This window comes from Pectinophora gossypiella, chromosome 9 (genome assembly GCF_024362695.1).
Source record: "Pectinophora gossypiella chromosome 9, ilPecGoss1.1, whole genome shotgun sequence".
Classification (NCBI taxonomy): Eukaryota; Metazoa; Arthropoda; class Insecta; order Lepidoptera; family Gelechiidae; genus Pectinophora; species Pectinophora gossypiella.
Window position 1 is genome coordinate 996,965 of NC_065412.1, and position 22,153 is coordinate 1,019,117.

A 22,153-nucleotide genomic window follows, 5' to 3' on the forward strand; every position below is an offset into this window, starting at 1 on the left:
TCGGGTAATGAATTTGTTTTTAAATGCCTCGTTAAATGTAAAGTTGCGTTCTGATTGGTCAGTTACAATGGGGTTTTTACTACGATGAATCATAAATGTATACTTACACACTGTTTACCTACCTATGACAATGTAGGTCAGTAGTTAGATAGTTTCGCAATATCTGTTTACGTTTAAGGAAAATTTGACGGTTGTGAAATATGGTTCTCGAATTATTATTGTCGATTTATCTTTTCGTGATAAAATTTTCATTTAATAACAACAGCTTACTGCATTTCTTTGTTCGGTTAGTAATTCAGTTATCGCAAGCTGTGATAACATTCTAAAATTTCGAGATCCGATGCACGAGTATGAACATTACCTAATTATGTGCAGTAGGTGCATAGGCTCAACAATAAAATAACTCATTTTATTTTATTCAAGATGTAAAATTGTGTTTTTAGTAGATATATTGGGTACTTACTTTAATTTTTACTTTTGAATAATTCTATTCAAAATTTTGATTTTATAAATTCGAATACTTTTTTGTTCTTTTTTTGAATGATCACTTCTGCGTGCTCTTCAGTGGAATGTATGGGATATTAACTACTTAGATTTTCATGTCTTGTTAAATGAAAAGTCCGCTTCTGATTGGTCAGTTGGAAATCTCGGAAAAGGCTTTGTTTTGACATAAATTGTCGTTGCAACACGATCAATAAATCGCTTTCGACAAACAGGGCTAACACGCGCAACTTGTGATTAAATAAACTTTGTCGAAATCGATAAGTTTGTTTTTTCCCTAACATGCGTGCCACGTGATTTTGTTGGTATTTTAACAAAATATTAGCACAAATCAACAAAACAACACAATTATATCGTTAGAATCGATAAATGATCGTGACAAAATTTTATCGCGTTGTGCATGGTAGCCCTATAGGAGTCATTCAAACTGCACTATATACTTAGATGCACGTTTATTGATACACGAGGCTGACTTTGACCCTTTGTAATAAGATAACACTGACTCAACAATATAGCAACACGACATTGTTGTAGATTGTAATGTTTACTTACCACACGTCCTCTTTGAACTAGCTACTGTGACATTGTTCTTTGCCAATATGGATAAGAAGTGCTAGGACGGATATAATTGGGTAGTTTTCAAATTCAAAATTTATCTTTATAATAATATGTAGGTAACATAGTTACACTTTGAATCCTCAATTTTTATATAACGAACGTCTCATCCGCCTAAAACTACTGCAGCTTCTCACAATCTGTAAAGCCGGGGAAAAGAAGCTGCAAGAAAAACCTCGGCACAGGGCCCTAGACGTTCTTTAAAAAAATAAAAATAAACATAAAATATTGGTATACAATTGAGTAATTTAGCTGCCTAATATCAGTTCTCAGACAGTTAATCCCATGCATTCATATCTTCTAAATAATCATTTAGAAGATTTTTGTTTTTGTTTTTCTATTCATAAGTTGCTTAGGTCAAATTATGAAATTCTGATTACTAAATGAAAACAGATTAAAGGTGACAAAAACGTTCAATTGTAACTTATTAAAAATTTAACTTATTTATGAAATGTAATGAATGAGGCGAAGATGGGACCCACCGGTACGGCAATGCAGGACGGAAGGGGGCAAGCCACAGGGACTGTAACCTGGAACCTGATAGAGGGCAGCAGTAACTGTCAGTACTATTCAGAGGCGGAGGACAGGAGTTCTAGTACGGCTTTGAAATAAACTACTCTGGGCGCCATCCCACTTGCGTCAGACAGAGTACTGCGGGGCGGAAGGCAAGAGGGAAACCACTGCCCTATTTTTCCCTAAAAAAGTAGTATGGAAAATGCTGCACCGACAAGAGCGTGCCTTTTAAATTGATGATGATGATGAAATGTAATAATAAGTGCGACATTTTGTTTGTTACGTTTTTCTATGACGTCACAGGTTGCTTTTTCATACAAATTCCATAGTGATTTCGTGTTTTGACGTTTAGTAAAAAGTAACTGATTTGACATGTTGGAAACTACGTACTTTATTATCTACTGTATGGTTCATTGTATTTTATGCTACCACTGAACTATCCATATCGCCAATACCTATAATAATAATGGTTTTGGATGCCAACTACAATAAGCTATACCTTTAGGTGTGTCAGGATCGAAGCAAATGGAATTCTATAGTCTCTGCTTATCCTGGTGGGAAATAGGCGTGAGTTTATGTATGTATGTAAATAAAAAGTAATTTTCGAATAAAAATATTAAATAAAATAAAAAATAAATAAAATAAACTACGGGATATCATCCAAACATGATCCAAATTTGAATTTCAAACTATCGAATTCAGCGGTTGCGAGTTCGAGCTGGGAATCGAAACCGAACAGGACTCTCTCAAGATGATTATATGAATGAAAATATCCACCTACTTATTCGTTGAAACCTCGTAATCGCGTGTTCAATTTCTTGCAGTGCGTGAGGAATTCTTTAATTCCAGTCGTCAAATAACAGCGTACACAAATCACGTCCCGGACAAATTAAACATTATTCTTTTCCCATCCAAATTCCCGGCGGAGAGACTTTTATTGGAATTTTCCGATCGCGTACGTGCCAATAAATAGTCGAGGTAGAGTAGGGAGCTGTATTAGGTAACGGCTATCGAGTATTTTTATTTAAAAAAATATTTTCAAATTGCGAATATGATATATTATGATTATGTTCTCGATATACGCCGCTTATTTTTTGTTCTTTTATCAAAAAGCTTTTATTTTTAAAATTTTATTAAATCTTGAGTACCTACCTAATTCAAATCTTTGTACATTATTCGCATTATTTAAGAAGAGTAACTGTTTTGTTTAGAGTAGTTTGATTCTGTTTATACTTATTGCAGTTGGCATTTTTATATAACCTAGTGACTTGCATTTTTTTTTAGCATATCAATTTCCATCACCACCTTATAATCATTTCGACGAACATCTATTGCTTTTTTTTTGTATTTTTTTTTTAAATCTTATATGATGTTATTATTGTCTTGTTTTTACATGTGGCGTCCTTTTATAATAAACTATTTCTATTCTATTCAAAATTTTATAAAGAACGTCTTTTTCTTGTTTCATACCAATGTATTTAATTTTTATTCACGGAGCTTATTTGTCACCGTATTTTTTACCTAGTATTCCCCTATTACTTTCCGTCACAATATACTCACTATGACATTACCACCTCTCTACAGGGTGCGCTAAACGTTCGCACCCGCTGTCGCGACACAGGACCACCCTGTAACTATCCCCCATGCAAATCCAACCTGCTTTCTATTTACTAGTTGCTCCTGTTAGCGATAGAATGGTCTTGATGCTTTTTAAAAAAATGTTTTTTTTTTTATTTAGGTATGTTTAACAGTTTGTGTATAAGAACGAATACAGTGTTTTTTGTCTATTATGATTAACTATAATTTTACCTGATACTATGTTTTTTTTTATATTTTATGAGATACCTACAATCCATTTTATATACTTACATCATTTTAAATTTTAATCTAGCTTTTTGACTGAGTAACTTAGTTTTAACTTAAATTAACGGCCTCTGTGGTTCAATGGTTGAGCGTTGGGCTCACGATCCGGAGGTCCCGGGTTCGAGTAAGATGATCCGTGATTGATGATCGTTGGTCCCGGTTGCTACTTACTGATGTAAGTACGTAGTCGTTACATGAGTCATATCAGGGGCCTTTGGCGGCTCAATTATAACCCTGACAACAAGGTTGATGGGGTTGGTAATCCACCTCACAACCCACACGATAGAAGAGATCTTATTAATTGGTTTTTGTGAATTTAATAAGGAAATTATTTGAAATAATTAAATAAGTTAATAAGCGACTAAGCCAAATTGAGTTTAATCCTCGGATCATCTATGAGTCTTATCAAATATTGTTAGTAAGCCTATAGTTTCATCATAACAACAAAACAACAGATTAGTCATCAATTAAAGTCACGTAGCGCCCCAAATTCATCGTCTACATGAATGATTATGTAAGTAGGTATAAAAATAAATCTACGTAGATGTACAGGGTTATTTTTAAAACATCAACAACCTCGCAGGTCTAGATAGCTGAGATCATAAACATCAACATTTGTTCTACGAGTTTTATTATAGTTTTTTTTATTATAACATTAGTTAAAAATGATTTTCCATTTTTTTTATTAGTTTATGTTCCATTCACATACTTACGAAAATGTTTGATATATATTATTATTATGTTAACGGAAATGTATGTAATCCGTCATTGTATACAATTCCTAGGAAATGTATGTAATTCCTAAAATAGCACGCAAATGTGTGAAATAAATTATATTTAATACTTATACATTACACATTTCCTAGGAAATCTATACATTTCCTAAATAGCAATCGGAAATGTAAAACATTTAAGATATTGGTGGGTACGCGGGGACGCATTTATAATTACTTAATTATCAGACTGATTACTTGCCAAATGAAAATTTGATTTTATAAGAAAGAAATATAAGTTGACGATACTTGATTTTAGAAGTTTTAATTAGCAAGAGAATATGAACATATTATTATTATTATTTTACGGTATAACTGTTACCCGATTGTCTCAATAAGTGGTATAATAAAAAACTATTATTAACAACGTGTTTTGATACAGAAAGCATTTACTTCATACATTTCCTAATACGATATTGGAATTATATACAATTCCGAGGAAATTTATACATTTCCTAGAATATCTATGCATTAAATAGTTTTTCAAACAATATTTTATACATTTCCTAAATAGTATCGGACTTGTACACATTTCCTAGGATTTGTATACAATTCCTTGATTTCATACATTTCCGGTAACATATAATTATTTACATGAGCCATGTCAGGGGCCTTTGGCGGCTCAATAATAACCCTGACACCAGAGTTGATGAGGCTGGCATTCCACCTCACAACCCACACGATAAGAAGAAGGGTAAAATTAAACTGTAATTGTCATTATAATATAAATCTTAAGTTTAGTAAATTTCTTAGTTGTTAATGTTTTATATTATGATGGAAATAAATAATTAAATAAATTTATGAACGATGTCGCGGGTAAGAGCTAGTTTATAATAATTAAATTATACTTATATGACTAATCTTTAATACCTGCAAGTAGCTATTAAGGTAAACAGATTAATAATAGGACAGACACATTTATCTAAAGTATTGGGCAATAAGTTTATATGGAATATCTGATTGTGAAACGGTTGTGAATACTATTGTAGAAGATATCTACTGACACGATCAGCTGCTTGTCTTCCTTAATATGTCGTAAAATCCGACTGAGGGATTGTGCCTTTTATAACAATGAATCAACCAATAAAAAAATACTATTATTTACTGTATTGGTCAATTGGTATGGGCGATGCTTGACACTTGATAGGTACATTATATTAGGCCGTCGTATCAAAAGTGGCTGCAAGTTGTCTTTGATTACTTACGGCTCTGCCCACCGCATTAGGGTTCACAGACGTGAATTTCTATATGTATACCTACTATCAAGTAGGTGAACACCTATCGAGGTATTATTATCATCATCACCATAGCGTTATTCCGTTCTCACAGATTCCGCTTACCTTATCTGAAGATTTGACAGGTCCGGATGGGTTTTGTTTTGACTACCTTTTTATCTATTTAGTGTGTTGTCTAGCTTGAATGATAATGCTATGATTATTAGATCATCATCATCAATTTAAGAGCCACGCTCTTGTCGGTGCAGCAATTTCCATGCTACTTTTTAGGGAAAAAAAGGGCAGTGGTTTCCCTCTTGCCTTCCGCCCCGCAGTACTCCAGTGGGATGGCGCCCAGAGTAGTCTATTATAAAGCCATACTAGGACTCCTGTCCTCCGCCTCTGAATAGTACTAACAGTTACTGCTGCCCTCTGTCAGGTTCCAGGTTACAGTCTTTGTGACTGCCTCTGCAACCGTTGAGGTTTTCACCCGTATCCCTGAGCAAGGGGATTATTAGATAAGGAGCTTGATTTGTTTAAGGTACTTTATTCTAAATTAATACGTTACCGGGTGTTTTTCCACTGTGGACAGGTGTGGTGGAGTAACTGTGCACTTTCAGCTCCCTAGCATTGTCCCGTTTTTCTCAGAAGCGACTGCCTGTCTGACATTCCAACCCGCGAAGGGAAAACCAGCCCAATACAATTTAGGTCATTTACCTCCATAAATGCATTTCTCGGGAATGTGGGTTCCCTCACGACGTAAAAATCTACAACACTTTACAACCATTTTGGTACGTATTATGGCTGAGAATAAGCAAAGTAAAACACATTTTCTTTCCAAAATTTAAAAACCAATGCAATATAATTAATAAACCTTTCCTCGTTAATCTTTCTCTCTCACAGGCCTGCTGGAAGAAATTTTTATTAAGTTGTGCCTTTTGTGATATTGTGTTTACATTATAACATAACTGTACAGTAACTGACCTAATGAACTTGTTAGAGATGTGCAAAAAACCGAAATCTATACGAGCATAATCACGGAAAACAGCTAGTACTTAGGTAGACACACAATATAAAAATCTAAGCATCAAACTATCTCGAGCACGCTACACCCTATCCAGGATCGCAGAATTGTCCCTTTAACACGAGGCGAAGGCGAATAACAAAATAAAATACAGCACAAAAAGCGTAAAAGAGAACGTATTGATTTGCTGGAATTTTTATTAGGAGGTGTACAGGAAGGCGATTTGCCTGCTTTATTGGTTCCTCCGCAACGCTGGCGTGGGTGATTGCTCGCACTATATGTGTAGGCGTTTGCATGAGATAGCATTTTGTGTTTGAATGGAGCTTATTGCTAGGTGGATGTTGAGTTAGATTGATTATTAAATAAAAATAGAAGAACTCATTATAATTAGAACCATTACCTTCAAGCTGGAATAAGTGTTTTCTATTTCACTGTGTATTACAAAGACATCATTAGTGCCTACGTAAATAAGTATAATTATATGTACTGGGTGTAAAAAAGTAGGTAGGTACTTAGTTTATAAAATACTTGAGATAAGATATTTATTGCATTCGTTTGTTACAGAGGTCTTAAAAGTAGAGAAAAGTACAAACAGAAACCCTGTAAGGGCATTACAATATAGTCAACACAATTAGGTTTACTAACAACATAACATTAACAAAAACATAATATTATTATAGCATTATTATTAGGAATCTTTCTATCTCAAGTACTACACTAGATTATTGCATGCTTTTTGATTAGGTACACAATAATGATTCAAAGAATAAATTGGCCTTGGATAGACAAGAATGGCGGTTACTCCACCGACAAGAGCGCAGCTCTTAAATAGAGAGAGAGAGACAAGAATGAAGAATGCTACACCGACAAGAGCATGGCTCTTAAGTTGATGATGATGATGACTCGTTATGATCATCATAATGATGCAATGTGAACAACAGGTGAATCACGATGTTTCATAAGTATTTAAACGCTAATTAAACCTGTCGTTCCAATTGAACCGGCGTGCCAACGTCCACCAATCAAAGTGAGCACAAATGACGCGCATCGGACGCGTTTGACATGCGCCTGCGCTTAACGAGACGCCAGGCGAGATCTAGCTCGTCTAGATCAAAGATAGAGATGACGTCAATAATGGTTTTGCTAAAACAGCCAGGGAAGTTTTAAGTATTCAGAAGCACGGAGGAGCCTAAAATAACACAGAAAAAAATGCCAACCAACTAGCCTATATTTCCCACTGCTGGGCACAGGCCTTCCCTCAATTAACCGGAGGGGGTATGGAGCATACTCCACTACGCTGCTCCACTGCGGGTTGGTGGAGGTGTTTTTACGGCTAATAGCCGGGACCAACGGCTTAACGTGCCCTTCGAAGCACGGAGTCATCTTACTTTTTCGGACAATCAGGTGATTCAAGCCTGAAAAGTCCTTACCAAACAAAGGACAGTCTCACAAAGTGATTTCGACTATGTCCCCATCGGGAATCGAACCCGGGCCTCCAGATCGTGAGCCTAACGCTCTAACCACTAGACCACAGAAGCTGTTACTCGAGCACTTAGCAACAATTTATGTACCTTCTACCTGTATAGCTTGTGAGAAGCTGCACTAGTTTAAGACAGCTGTTTCTTATGTAAAAAATGACGATTCAAAGTGTACTAATGTCCTCCAGAAGATATATTTCATGAAATTGAAACCTCTAACATGATGTACAAATCTACTTGAATCTTCTTCTATCGTGTGGCCAATGACCTCATTGGGTAATCCACCTGGATTACCAACCTCATCAACCTTGGCGTCAGGGTTATTATTGAGCCACCAATAGCCATTGACATGACTTATCTAATGACTCTGTACTTACATCAGTAGGAATACACATCTACTTGAATAAATTATTTCTTTAATCTACATAATATCCACCATATATCGCCAATAGACACGTCTCGTGTTCGTTTTGCGTCACCTCGGTCCACCTTCACCGGCGCGTGCGCTGCCAGTGACTCCCGCGATCGGTTACGTCGACACCTCTATCAATCTCCTTCGCTGCTCTTTTAAACGGCTCATACGATCACCATTAATATTGCTATTTTCAGAAGCTGGGAGACTTTAAATATAGGGTGTTTTACTGACAAATTGCGTTGAGTTTGCAGTGGATAGTTATTAACTTTATGGACGTGAACCATATATACATAGGTAAATTTGTACTCTATTAATATCCTTTAGAAAATGAACATAGCTGGCGAAGAGTGGGTGTACTTATGTATACTAAACACCTCTGCCTACCCCTTCTGGGATACAGGCGTGAAGCTATGTTATGTTTTGTTTAAAAAGCGAAATAAATGTTCAATGCTAATTGTATCCTTTATGCAAATGTTCAGTTCATCTTGCGAAGAATGTACGGTCGCGAGAACTACCTAATATGTATACACTTTCAAACCATGTCACATTAACTTTTTTGACAAACTAAATCGTAAGTCTCATTAAATGTCAAAATGTGATAGTGCGACAGGGTTCTAAAGTGGGTACATGATATTTCTCATGACTGTAACTCTGACTAGCCCAATTGCGAAAATATAGTCATGAGATTATGTTATGCTAGAAAATGTTTAAATTTACAAACTTGACACAAGTATTGTGTGTTTTTTTGTGGATGATGATCACCATTATCCATCTGAAGCACTTATCTTTGTCTGTGATTAGGTACTTGTGGCTCTACTACCCCGTTAGGGATTATTGGCGTGATGTAAGCATGTAGGTAAAGTAATATGAGCAACGCAAGAAGTTAATTAGGCACAAAACAAACCGAAATTACAAAGGGAATATAAATTGTTTGAAAGTCTCAGAGCCGAGGTACGATTGTAAGGGCGTGTTTACACTAAATAAAGGCGAGGTACCGTTTTACGGATGTAAATCAAACCGGATGTTTTATTAAACACGACTGCTGGATATTCAAATTAAGTGGCGGTGTTCGAGGGAGTGTAGCATGGAGAGGGCTTCGGCTTGGTTGATGATCTGTGGTCACGAGCATTAATATGTATACACTTTGGTACCATTATGTCACATTAACTTTTTTGACAAATTGAACTGTAAGTCTCACTACTTAAATGTCAAATATGTTAATGCGACAGAGACCTAAAGTGGGTACATCATGACTGTGCAGAAAATAGACTTATATCTGAAATGGTATAGTCTAGTGCTTTAAGAGCAATTTCTTAATGACAATAAGCCATTTGGGACTGTGATGATATTTTATGGTAGATTTTTAAACAGAAGTACTTAAATATTACTTTCTGGAAGACTTCGTCGGGCAGATTTTGGCTTAGGGGTCACTGAACCTAATAAATAGACAAATCCTGTCAATACCTAGGTAGTTGGATGACTTGCCCTAAGGGACCTATTTCTCTGGAACACCGTGGTGGCAAAACAAAATGTATACAGTTATATAAACATACATTTTGTTGGTGGCGTCCTAGTGGTGTCTTCGTGATATATGGCCCTAACACTAACAGTGCCCTAGTAAGTCTGTTTACTTGTATCAGTGCAAAGACTGTAACTTATGACTCTTAAAGGGTTTGATTTCTTGCTAAAAGAAGATGAATTTAAGGCAAGTGTAAATCTCTAATCACATCTTATAATTACTTTTAATAAACGGTATTTTTATTTTTTTAATAAATTCAGGGTTTGTTGATTCCACCATTATAGACGGCCACTTCAATTCCGATGAATGTACCTCTGACTACCCCAATTGGGAATATAGTAGTGAGCTGTTAGCATTTTTAATAAACAAGTCTGTATTTCTTTAGACACGTCTGTGGTGAGAGCCGTCGGTGTATTCCATTTGTCCGGCTAACTAGTAAATGTCGTATGCGGAAAATTTACAATAAGTGACGTCAAAAAAAGTAAAAAATTGGATTTGAAAACTCAATTTCTTCTTCTTTTATCGTGCTGGTTGTGAGGTGAATTACCAACCTTATCAACCGTGGTGTCAGGGTTATTATTGAGTCGCCAAAGGCCCCTGACATGACTAATTATTTATTTATTTAGCGACATTTTATTTATTTCATGTAACGACTACTTATTTACATCAGTAAGTAGTAACCTGGACCAACGGCTTAACGTGCCTTCCGAAGCACGGATCATCTTACTTTTTGGACAATCAGGTGATCAGTCTGAATGTCCTAACCAAACTAGGGATCACAAAGTGATTTTTGTGATATGTCCCCACGGTCAACCACTGGACAATGGAGGTCGTTAACTCAATATTAAAGACACCCCTTCCACACTAGCCCACCCCGTAAACATTTCCACCTCTGCGTTCAATATTTACCCGCTACTTTCTGCAACGAAACATCTCAGATACGAGTTCTACAAGAAAATTAAGCTTGTTTGATTGTTTAACTGTGTGTATTTTGTACTGGGTACCGTGTGCTGTGTGTACCCGCCCTTAGCTGAGACAGGTTGATTCGTGAAACTGCTCTTTGTGTATGAGTTTTTCCATGACATTCATCTCCCTAGCGTTATCCCGTTTTCACAGGGTCCGTTTACCTAACATGAAGATTTGACAGGTCCGGTTTTAGTTTTTACTTTGGTACAATAAAGTATATTTGTATTTGAATTTTGAAATATATTAAAAATTAAAACATATGCTTACTTACTGTAAATCTTTTTTTTAACATACTTGCGAGGTGTTTCGATTACTTTGATAAGAGGTGTATCATCATCAGCCGTATGACGCCCACTGCTGGGCATAGGCCTCCCCCAAGGATCTCCACGACGATCTAAATACACCTTAATATAATTATTATTTTATTGGATTGTTTGTATTATTATTTTATTAATAGTAGGTACTAAGGTATTACTTAGGTTCGACCATATTTTAAAAAAATATCATCATAAGTTTTTGCTTACATGCCTTACGATCATTACGGAAGTCAATAAATGTAGTATGGAACACGATAAAGTCTATTTTACACAAATAAAAAATTATACTTACGTAGATAGAGAAAAGACTGGCCACCTGATACGATTTGTTTATAAAAAAAAACATCATAGAAGGAAAAATTGCAGGAAATAGAGGAAGAGGTAGACCTAGGAAAACATATATGAAACAAATAAAAGAAATCAAGAGGTTGGAGGAGGATTTGGCGGAGAGAAGAGAGGAATGATGATTACTCCGCCGTCAAGAGCGCAGCTCTTAAATAAAGAGAGAGATAGAGAAATACATTTCCCTTGCATTATCCCGTTTGTCACAGGGGCCACTTATCTAACCTGGAGATTCGACAGGTCCAGTTTTACAGAAGCGACTGCCTGTCTGACCCTCAAACTCGAACTCGAAGGGAACACCAGCCCAATACAGGTTAGGTCACATATCTGCGAAAATGCATAGACTATAGAATGTGTAGATAGGGAAATACATCCGATAAATAATTATTGTGAAATTGGATGGTAATGATGGAGTATGCTCCATACACCCTCCGGTTGATTGAGGGGAGGCCTGTGCCCAGCAGTGGGACGTATATAGGCTGTTTATGTATGTATGTATGGATGGTAATACTAAATTAGATAGTACCTATTATTGTTTTATATAATATTTAATTCTACCTGTTTAATGAAGCTACAAAATATTCCCGTTAACACAAATTTTAACGAGGAAATAATAACCCAACCGACCAGGTTTCACGATTTATTATTATTCACGGCCATTAATAAAAAGTACTAGGACAGCATAACTCGGGCGGAGCCGAACCAACTTCCTATCTTACGCTAACTACTAAAAGATGGTAATGAAGCGCACTCACCTTCGTCTACCTATCTCTTTTTCTCTTATAGGAAAGTGTATACTTCCGTCTCCCTCTCCAGGGCTGTCACAGCCACAACAGCCGAGACGGTGACAAGAAATTAATTAGGGGAAGCTGGGCAAAATAATGGTGAGCCGTGATTTTTAAATGAAATTTATTTTCTTCACTTCATTTATTTCACGGGGACATGACACTTGGGAAATTATTAGACTTTGCAAGGGCTTTAGGTGAGGTTTCCTGTTTACCTTCGACGCGACGTAATTTATTTTTTAATAATTTCTCGTCCGAGTATTTGTTCAGATTCTTTTGTTGAATTTGTGATTGAGTTTTCGATTATGTTTTTATTTCCTGTTGATACAATTTTATTTTAAATGTGAAAGTATAAAAGTTGAATAAAAAGTATCTACCAAAGTTATTATATTTTTTGACATTTTACCATTTTTCATGTTATCCTCTCCAATTCTCTACACGGCATTAATTTTATCGTTCACTTAGCTCCTAAATAGGTATTAGTTATAATAATGTAATATCAATACAAAAACTAAACTAATATAATATAATAATATAATATAACTAATATAATATATCTCGTCTTATTCCAACATTGCAGACCAAGAGAACACCGTCGCTATTTGGACTCTAGCTAGAACTAAAAAGATCATTTTAAAACATCAGAAGACATCAACATTTTAAACGAAGCATCATTCATCGTCTCGTCAACCAGTTTAACATGTCCTATGAATTTATACCCAAAATCTTCTAGCCCAGCCGTCTAAGTGGTGACACGAGACGATTTTTCTTGCGTCCCTTTTTTTTAGGGGGCCTCGAAAATAGCGAGTAACGGCAGGATTGTAAGACGAGCGCGCATCGCTCGCTGCCACTGTCACGTGTAAATCGTGGCTGACTTTGCAAACAGATGCATCTGCAATTTTTTGTGAGAATAATTTGTCTTATTGACAATAGCAAAAGGTGCAAATCAGATTCACCAAAAACTTCACATATTTACGTCAGTTAGCGATGTCAGCAGCGAAATGTTCCATTGTTCCAACTTGCTGCTGCTTTGGGAGACTTGAAAAATAAATAATTGAGTGGGTTCAACTGCTTATCTCCCCAGGCGCGACGTAAACGTCACCTCATCAAATTATGTCGTGTCCAGTGTGATAGACTAGAAATATAATATGTGGGCGAAAGGATGAAGCTTCGTCATGTCCAGCTTAGGACTCCGACACTAAGTATGGTTGCAAGTTATTATCTGGGGATTTCTGGCTCTGAAACAATCATGAGTATCACGAGCATGAGGTATGTCTTTTTTTCTGTCTATCGTCTCATCGCTTCGCTCATGTCATGACTCTGCTCCACTTTAGACCAGCTTTTACCCCGCTGCCCGCTATGCTTGCGGCCACCGTTGCCTAACGTTTAACTACTTAAAGTTGATTCTGTTTAAAATGTATTTCGTGGATGAAATTTCGGCGTTTGATGGGTGCTGTCGTAAAGCCTATTAATTTTGTTTTGGTATGTTTAGATTTTTCAGTTGTGGGATGAAAAATGGTTAGCTTTTAAAGCCGCTACTCCTTTACCACTAAACAAAGTTCTTGACTGATTGTGAAAATCGTTCTTCGAACTTCTAAACCTATCAAGTGTGATTGGTTGCAAGTTGTCTTCGGGTGACGAGGAAAAGGATTGTTGAGGATTGATCGTAAATGGTGTTATCTAGTAACAAACAGAAACAGAATTAGAACAAACATTCAGTTTTAAACCGATACCACCGATACTGCACACAAAGCGATCGAAATCCATTTTTTTTTACAAAGCCGACTTTTCAGCAGCTACTGATACAAATTACAAACTATTACAAAGTGAGCAATTATAACATAAACAAAAAAATTCGATACAAAATGTCACGAATAAACTGATAATGAAAGATAATGGAAATATCGCCATAACCGATGGCTATCGATGGGCACTGTACTGGAAACTCGTTAATATTGACGTTGTATCAACTCATTACATGCACGGACTGAACTGATTCGCTCGCTGATAGCAGTCACTTCATCGTAATAACATGTGTCACGAATGGTTCCGTTTTTAAAGGGTATGATTTTGATTTCATTAGTTTGGATTTATCGTTGGGTAAGGGCGATATTTCTGTGTTTTTGGAATCCTATTATTTTGCCTGGTTAGCTTTTTTTTTTAATTTGGTGTAATTATAGTAATGGTATAAAGATTTAAAACAGTGAATTAAATTATAAATATTGTCAAAGTTCAATATGTACATCTGTAGTAAGATAGAGTGATATTTAGCTAAATAATTGAATCGTTAATAGTTTCTTGAAAATAGCAATTGTTTAGTGATACGCCATATATAGGTAATACGCATATTTAAACAGAGTGGTACATGCATAGTAGCATAAGCCGTAGGCTTCATCATAAATTACCATCAGGTGACACTATAGTCAAACTAGAATCTATCGTTATTCTAAAAAGCAACCAGAAAATAACACAATCCAAAAAATGTTCTTCGAACGCACATTACAAAGCCAGATTATCCAAGATGAACTATATCGAACCCCAAGACGGCACTACACTCACGACCATCATAGGGCCAAACGTCAGAAGATTATCCAAGTCGTCAAGGAGAAGGTCAGGGCTTACGTCGTGTTGTTTTTGGAGACCTCCTCTATCCATGGACTGAATCATCTCGTTGCCGCTCGAAGACATCCTTTGGAAATGTAAGTGTGGTTGTAATTTTAATTATTTCGACTTTCTTCTTCTAATAAGATTTGTCCTGATGCCGAAGTGAGTAAACTTTATTATATATTAAAAGTCTGCTCGTAACTTTCCAAGACTATTTCTGTCTGAACACTAAGATGTTCAACATCAACTTTTTAAACAATATCCTTTATTCTTACTACACATGCAATGACATGCATTATCATACTTACCATAGAGTTCTTATTTCTATGATCTGTAATACTCACTTACTCTTTTTCTCTCTATCTACACTGCTTCACCACCATCTAACATTACATCATCTTATTACAAGACAAACGCTTCTCTCCGTTCATTTGCTTCTTATATCTCTATCTCTATCATCTATTTTTATCTACTGTATTTACCATACAATATCTTGTATACCATTTACGTTACCTAGTCTTCTGTTCTAGCCTCCTTTGGTTCACCGTTGTGGGCCTCTCAGTGTTCGGGTCCATCTACCTGTCGCGCACCACGTGGATCCGCTACCAGTACTCCCCCACAGTCGTCTCCATGGACAGAGACATGTTCGCGTGGAACACCACCTTCCCTTGCGTCACCATCTGCCCCAACACCAAGCTTGATGAGAAAAAACTTGAAAGCTATGTTCAGTGAGTATTTGTAGCAAATGTTTATTTCTTTTTCAAATAATTTGGTAAACATATACATAAATTAAATATAACAGCATTTAGATTAGATGTGTAAAGTAACTTATAAATACACTGATACTAATGTTTGAGTAGTTTCATTAGGTGGTTTATTAGTTAGGTGATTTTGTCGAAAATTAATAGACAAACCTGACTGATGTTTTGTTCTACATGTCTAATAGTTGGTTCTTCTATCTGTAGACTCATTATTTTTGTACTCACTACTCTTTATTTCCCAGGTCATCACCAGAAACAGATAAAGAAACGTTAGAATTGTTCATCAGGCGTTTGTCAAACGCCACTTATGAGAACTTCGAAGATATCCCAGATTACGAAGGCATACCCCCAGATCAATACATGAACCTACTCCTGGAATTGACCAGGGGGTTCAGACCTACATTGACTATAGGTGCTGCTGGTATCAGTCTGAATATTGTGCCGACTATCACAGAGATGGGCCTGTGTTATGCTATTAATTCAAGAGTTGCTGTCTATAATACTCCTTCGTAAGTATTGTTTTTTTTTTAAGAACTTCTAGGCCCTGGGCGGAGAATTTTCTTGCATTTACTTTTCCTCGGCTATAAAATATGATATAATATTATTATGTATATGAGAAGCTGTAGTAGTTTTAGGTTAGGCGAATGATACGCTCGATATATTTATGTAAAAATTAAAAATCCAAAATGTAACTATGTTACCTAATAAACAATGACTTTTAGAATTGGAGTTTGAAAACTGAAAGTTTTTATAAAATATAATTTAGTCCACTAAACTTTTATGAAGCACCAATGTCTAAAATGGATAAATTGATACAAATCTATGGAATTTTTATACAACAGGTACTGGGCCGAAAACAGATGGGACGTAATAACAGCTCACAATCAAACGTTCTTCGTTCATCCTCTGGATGGAGAAGTCTTTGCGCAGGTCATCAATCTGTCTACTTCCTATAATGTAAGTATACCATTGCTTCAATTTACCCAAGACTAGCTCTGACCCTATTTCACTAAAAAGTTGACTCGACCATTATAGACGGCGATATGGCTAAACACCTACCACGTTGGTCTAACAATAATGTATGTACACCTTTAACACATGTTTATGGAACACGATGTTCGTGCGTCACCCAATAGGTTCCACATAATATCAGCGTCGTGGTTCACGCCGCGACTTGTGTTGAGTGAGGCCCTTTTATCTCAGAACGTCCACCACCACCTTATGATCATTTCGACAAACATCCGTCTTGCTTTTTTGTAATTGTTTTAGTGGAAATTTGAAATTATGTTGTTATTTGTTGTCTTTTTTTTTGTGTGTGGCGCCCTTTTATAATAAATTATTTCTATTCTATTCTGATCTATCAGAAACCTCAGTGTAGGGTGGGTACTTAGATCATCTTGTGATGAGTGTACCTTTGACTACCCCATATTGTGTATTTTCTTCAAACGTGATACTGGCAGAATTGTGACCACACAGAAGCCATTCATCAAGAATTGAATTGAATTGACTACCCCAATTGGGATATAGTCGTGTGCGTGTGTAAAACTTTTTCTTTAATTTTCCTGAACATGAAGGGCTAATGTGATTCATAATAATTTATTCACCTACTATTTATTTTTTATTATTATTTTATTTTTAACAGCCTTCGTGGTCTAGTGGTTAGAGCGTTAAGCTCACGATCTGGAGGTCCGGGTTCGATTCCCGATGGGGACATTGTCTAAATCACTTTGTGAGACTGTCCTTTGTTTGGTAAGGACTTTTCAGGCTTGAATCACCTGATTGTCCGAAAAAGTAAGATGATTCCGTGCTTCGGAGGGCACGTTAAGCCGTTGGTCCCGGCTATTAGCCGTAAAAACACCTCCACCAACCCGCAGTGGAGCAGCGTGGTGGAGTATGCTCCATACCCCCTCCGTTTGATTGAGGGGAGGCCTGTGCCCAGCAGTGGGACGTATATAGGTATAATTTTTATTTTTTTATTTATTTATTTTTTTGTTTTTAATACTTATTTTTTTTTGGTTTATTTTTCGTCCAGGTTTACATCCACGGGCCCCTAGAAGTACCAGATATATCAACAAAGCGTCAACATTCAGCTCAAGACTTCTATATGAAGTTGTACGTCACTGCACTCACTGTCTACACTGCTCCGGATGCAGCTAGGTGAACTAATTCTTGTTGATGTTAATGCCTCCTCAAAAGTCCTTAGACAACTTGTAGACACTTTGAGAGACCACTATATTAGGCATGAAGAGATTACTTATTTCATCGTCATTCTTAGTGACTTTCAAGACATTACTGGTGGTGCAGCGTGAAGTATCAGTCTTAGTGTTTCTTTTAATATATCTTGGCTTCGTTTATATCCTTGAGAGAGACTTTCCATCATGGTGAAAGAATTGACCAATCGAATACAGATTGTTCAGGTTGCTACAAACTTATTACCATCATCTTGTTAACTCAGGCAAGATTATTTATTAAAAGTCATATACTAATACCTTTTTGCCTCCTAGACACTGTTTAAATCATCTGAAAAGATGGATGAAGCCTAAGTTATACTATACCTGTAGTAAGTAGACTTACGAAAAAGATTTATGATGCGGTTGTAAGCGGTAGTGTCGGAAGAGGCAGGCCTATGCGTAACATACTGCGATCAGATCCAGGATGTTTTAAAGAAAGGTTAGGTCAAGATTACTTTAAATTGGCGAGTATGTATGAAGTCTTTGATGAGAGTGAAAGAAGCGGTGGTATGTAAGGGTCGTAGTGAGTAGAATTCCGTGGACTCTGCTAAACCTAGCGGGAAATAGGCATGATATAACAATATTGTAATATTCTCAGGCTAAGCGTAAGTTAGCGCCGCTGCAAATTACCTCACGACAACAACCTGTGTGCATGAAGTCTTTGATGAAAGTGGTGTTAGGGTCGTAGTGAGTGGAATTCCGTGGACTCTGCTTACCCCAGCGGGAAATAGGCATGTTTTTATGGAGATGTATGTATGTTCTAATATTTTGAATATCCTCAGGCTAAGCGTGAGTCAGCGCCGCTGTAGATTTCCTCACGATAACAACTTGCAGCACAATGCGGTGTACTCGTACAACATGTGCAGAATGGAATGCCGCATCAAGCTCAGCTTGAAGTACTGTCAGTGCATACCTCATTTTTACAGGAGAATTGGTATGTTTAAAGAACGAATAGACAGTTAAAAGTCGGAGAAGGTAGCTTTTAGTGACTAGGACAACTTTGTCAACTCTACTGCTAAGGTCTATGTCTATCTATAATATCTTTTGTAATGAATGAATAAATAAATAAAAAAAAAATAAAAAAATGTATTTATAAGCAAAATAACGTGTCTTTGTGAGCAATAGCGATATCCAATTAACATCTTTATTCAAGCGGATAGAGTGACCGCTTCGCATCGCTCGTTATTTAAATGTGCGCTTGTGTGAAGATAAATGGAAAAAGCTTTAGATAACATTGAACTAAATGATGCATTTTGAAGTTTAGGTGACGAAAAGATATGTGACGTCAAAGGGTTGAAATGCCTCTCAAAATACAAAGGTAAGGATAAAATGAAAGCTTATCTATAATTTAAAGACCATATAAGTAGATTATTTTGGCGATTCTCACACGACCGGTAAAGCGGCCAGCAAGGTCCAATTGACTGCTGTTTAATTTGCTGAAGCTTACCCATGAAAACCGCGTCCCCGTGCTGCCGACCGTTTTGAAATCCGATTCGCGTAAGAATCGCTTTAGTAATAAATCATTCATACGGATTGTTTGAAAGTAAATAAGTAGTAGTAATTATTGAAGACTCGTTTATATTTGTGCTGTTTTTTCATTATTTTAGAGGAGCTCTACAAGTTACAAAACCAAACGACCAAGAAGAAGGTGAATTGCGGCTGTTACCCTATATGTGATGACGTCAACTATGTCATACAGTCTAATGTAAGTCAATCTTAATAATTTAAGAGCCACGTTCTTGTCGGTGTAGCATTTTCTATTCTTGTCTATCAAAGGCCATTTTTAACTTCTTTAAAAGACACGACGTCCGCCTTCTCTTTAAGTTCTATGTAAGAAGTTGCGGCACGCTGAGAGGTGAGGATATGGTATCCCGACGTGCCGGCAGAGTAGGGGAATGATTGGTGATGACGATGATAAAGTAGAAGCAACAGCAAGCGGGAATATATGTAGTTTATTAAAAACACTTCACAAAACTTAGTAACATAGTCACAAACATAATAGTTCACAATATACACATTTCACAAAAGAATCAAGACTTAGGAATTAGAGGGCACGGCCCTGAACAGTATAATATACTTGTTGTTTTAATGAAGGTCGGGGATGTAGTCAGTCAAAAGTGAGTAAAATGAAAGGAAATGCGAATGGAATGGAATGAGAATTTCGTAATTTAAAATGATGATGGTCCGAACAAAAGGCCAGAATGTGCAGAGTTTGTACTCTGCTACAAAGTAATGTAAGTATGTAGTCCTCTTCGAACCGCTAGATTCGCTTCCTCCTTCATTACGTGTACAGTAACTGCTAAAGAATGGAATTCTCTTTTTGCTATTGTTCTCCGATTTTGGGGATTTTCAATGCAAGAGTGAAAAAGCACTATTTGAGTTTGCGTGCTCTACCTTAGACCACATCGCTGCTTAAGACCAGGCTGGATCGTGGTCAAACGCACTTAATCACCAATCTTATAATAAAAAAGCATCTGGCAGAAAAAAAAATCTGAGATAGAAGAACTGTGACGTTAATGACAAGCAATGATCTCATATCTGAAGTCAGTTATAAGGTTTGTAACAACTTATTGTTTTAGCTTCTTTAATGTAGATCATATTGTAATTCAACAGGTGTTACAAGAGTGGTTTCTGGGCACGAACCTACAATGGGGTATAGTGACGTATCCTCGAATGAGATACCGAAGAGATATCATTTTCGGTTTCACTGACGTGCTTGGTAAGTTGATAAAGGTACTTACATTATATACGGACAATTGGTTTAAAAAAAAACACCGAAATTTAAATCTGGAATTCATGTCAGTTATGATAGATGTGATTTTCACCAAGATCTGATGACAATCTAAAACATCCTGAATTTGGTCGCGATATGCTTGACTAGGTCTTCCTCTTCTGACTCTGCCATTTACATCTGCTCCATGAATCTGTTTTGTTATTCTGTTTCATGCATTAAATCTACATGTCCGAACATCTTGGTATATCTTTCTCATTTCTCGTCAAAACATCTTCTTTCACAACACAACGCCCCTTCAATTATCGTGGTGATCTTCTTCTATCGTGTGAGGTCTTCTGGTGTGAGGGTCATTATTGAGCTGCCAAAGGCTAACTAATGTAACGACTACGTAATTACATTAGCAAGTAGTAACCGTGACCAACGGATTATCTTTTGGACAATTGTGTGATCAGCCTGCAATGTCCTCTCTCAAGTCACAAAGTGATTTTTATCACTTTTAAAGTGATGTGTCCTTACCGGGACCTTCGGATCGTGTGTCTAAAGCTCAACCACTGGACTACTCTACCACAACCACTGGAGGCCGTTACCATGGTGATTATCTGTCATCTTTATTTGCAGTGGCAGTTGGCGGCATGGCGGGCTTGTTCCTCGGCTGCAGCGTGCTCAGTTTCATGGAGATCGTGTACTTCCTCTCTTTAAGACTCGTTTGCTACACTCGGGCTAATATTAAGAAATAGTGTTCATTCTTATTTGCTATTTTCGTCTCTGCTTCCTAGTAATCTATGTGTCGCGGTTTCGGGATCACATAGACGAACATAAACTCCGGCAACTCCGGCGGTAACAGGGGGACTAAAATGGCCACATCGAAGCAATTCATCTTAGAAAGCAATATTGCTATTTGACATTTGTTAGCATTGGGCACTTAGTTTTATATGCGCAAATGTCAAATTGCATTTGTTAAATTGGTTTTTTAGATGAATTGCTTTGATATGGCCTTTTTAAATCCCCTGATAATAGTTTCTAAGAAGTAAGTTTATTGGGTCGCGTTACAAAGTAGTAGTACTATTTTATTCGCTCCTATAACTTTCTTAAACATACATATATAAACTTATGCCTATTTCCCACCGGGGTAAGCAGAGACTATGGAATTCCATTTGCTCCGATCCTGACACACTTATATTATTATATCGTTTCATACACGCATCCGGGTGAGAGCCTTCAGCGTTCCCCATTTGTCCGGTCAAGTAGTTAATGCCATCTGCGACAAATCTACAATAAGTCACGTCAAAAAAAAACATACACGCACGCATGAACTTTCTTAAAAATGTTTTAAAATCCTATTTGTTCGTTATTTGAAATAAATTTTCGTACTATAAGTACGTACATCTTCTATTGTTTTGCTTCTCCCGTTTTGTCAAGCCTCAAAAGCAGGTTAGCAGCTAATTACTTAACTACTAACTTACTATCCGACCCTACTTTTGTCAAAATCTTGCATGCC

The 22,153-nt window shown here is 36.7% G+C and overlaps 1 protein-coding gene across 1 annotated transcript; it reads left to right on the forward strand.

The window, feature by feature from the left end:
- The first annotated feature begins 13,589 nt into the window (after positions 1 to 13,589).
- LOC126369766 (pickpocket protein 28-like) lies at positions 13,590 to 21,392 on the forward strand. The gene is made up of 11 exons (XM_050014330.1): positions 13,590 to 13,594; positions 14,869 to 15,024; positions 15,460 to 15,657; positions 15,933 to 16,199; positions 16,533 to 16,647; positions 17,723 to 17,847; positions 18,704 to 18,855; positions 19,186 to 19,239; positions 19,529 to 19,626; positions 20,535 to 20,640; positions 21,274 to 21,392. Exons 1-11 carry the CDS (start codon positions 13,590 to 13,592, stop codon positions 21,390 to 21,392), a joined length of 1,395 nt encoding a protein of 464 aa, XP_049870287.1.
- Positions 21,393 to 22,153: the final 761 nt, after the last annotated feature.

Coding starts and splice junctions, on each gene's coding strand:
- LOC126369766 (XM_050014330.1), top strand. Junction 15,025..15,459: donor CGAAGACATCCTTTGGAAAT/GTAAGTGTGGTT, acceptor CTTCTGTTCTAG/CCTCCTTTGGTTCACCGTTG. Junction 15,658..15,932: donor AAACTTGAAAGCTATGTTCA/GTGAGTATTTGT, acceptor TTTATTTCCCAG/GTCATCACCAGAAACAGATA.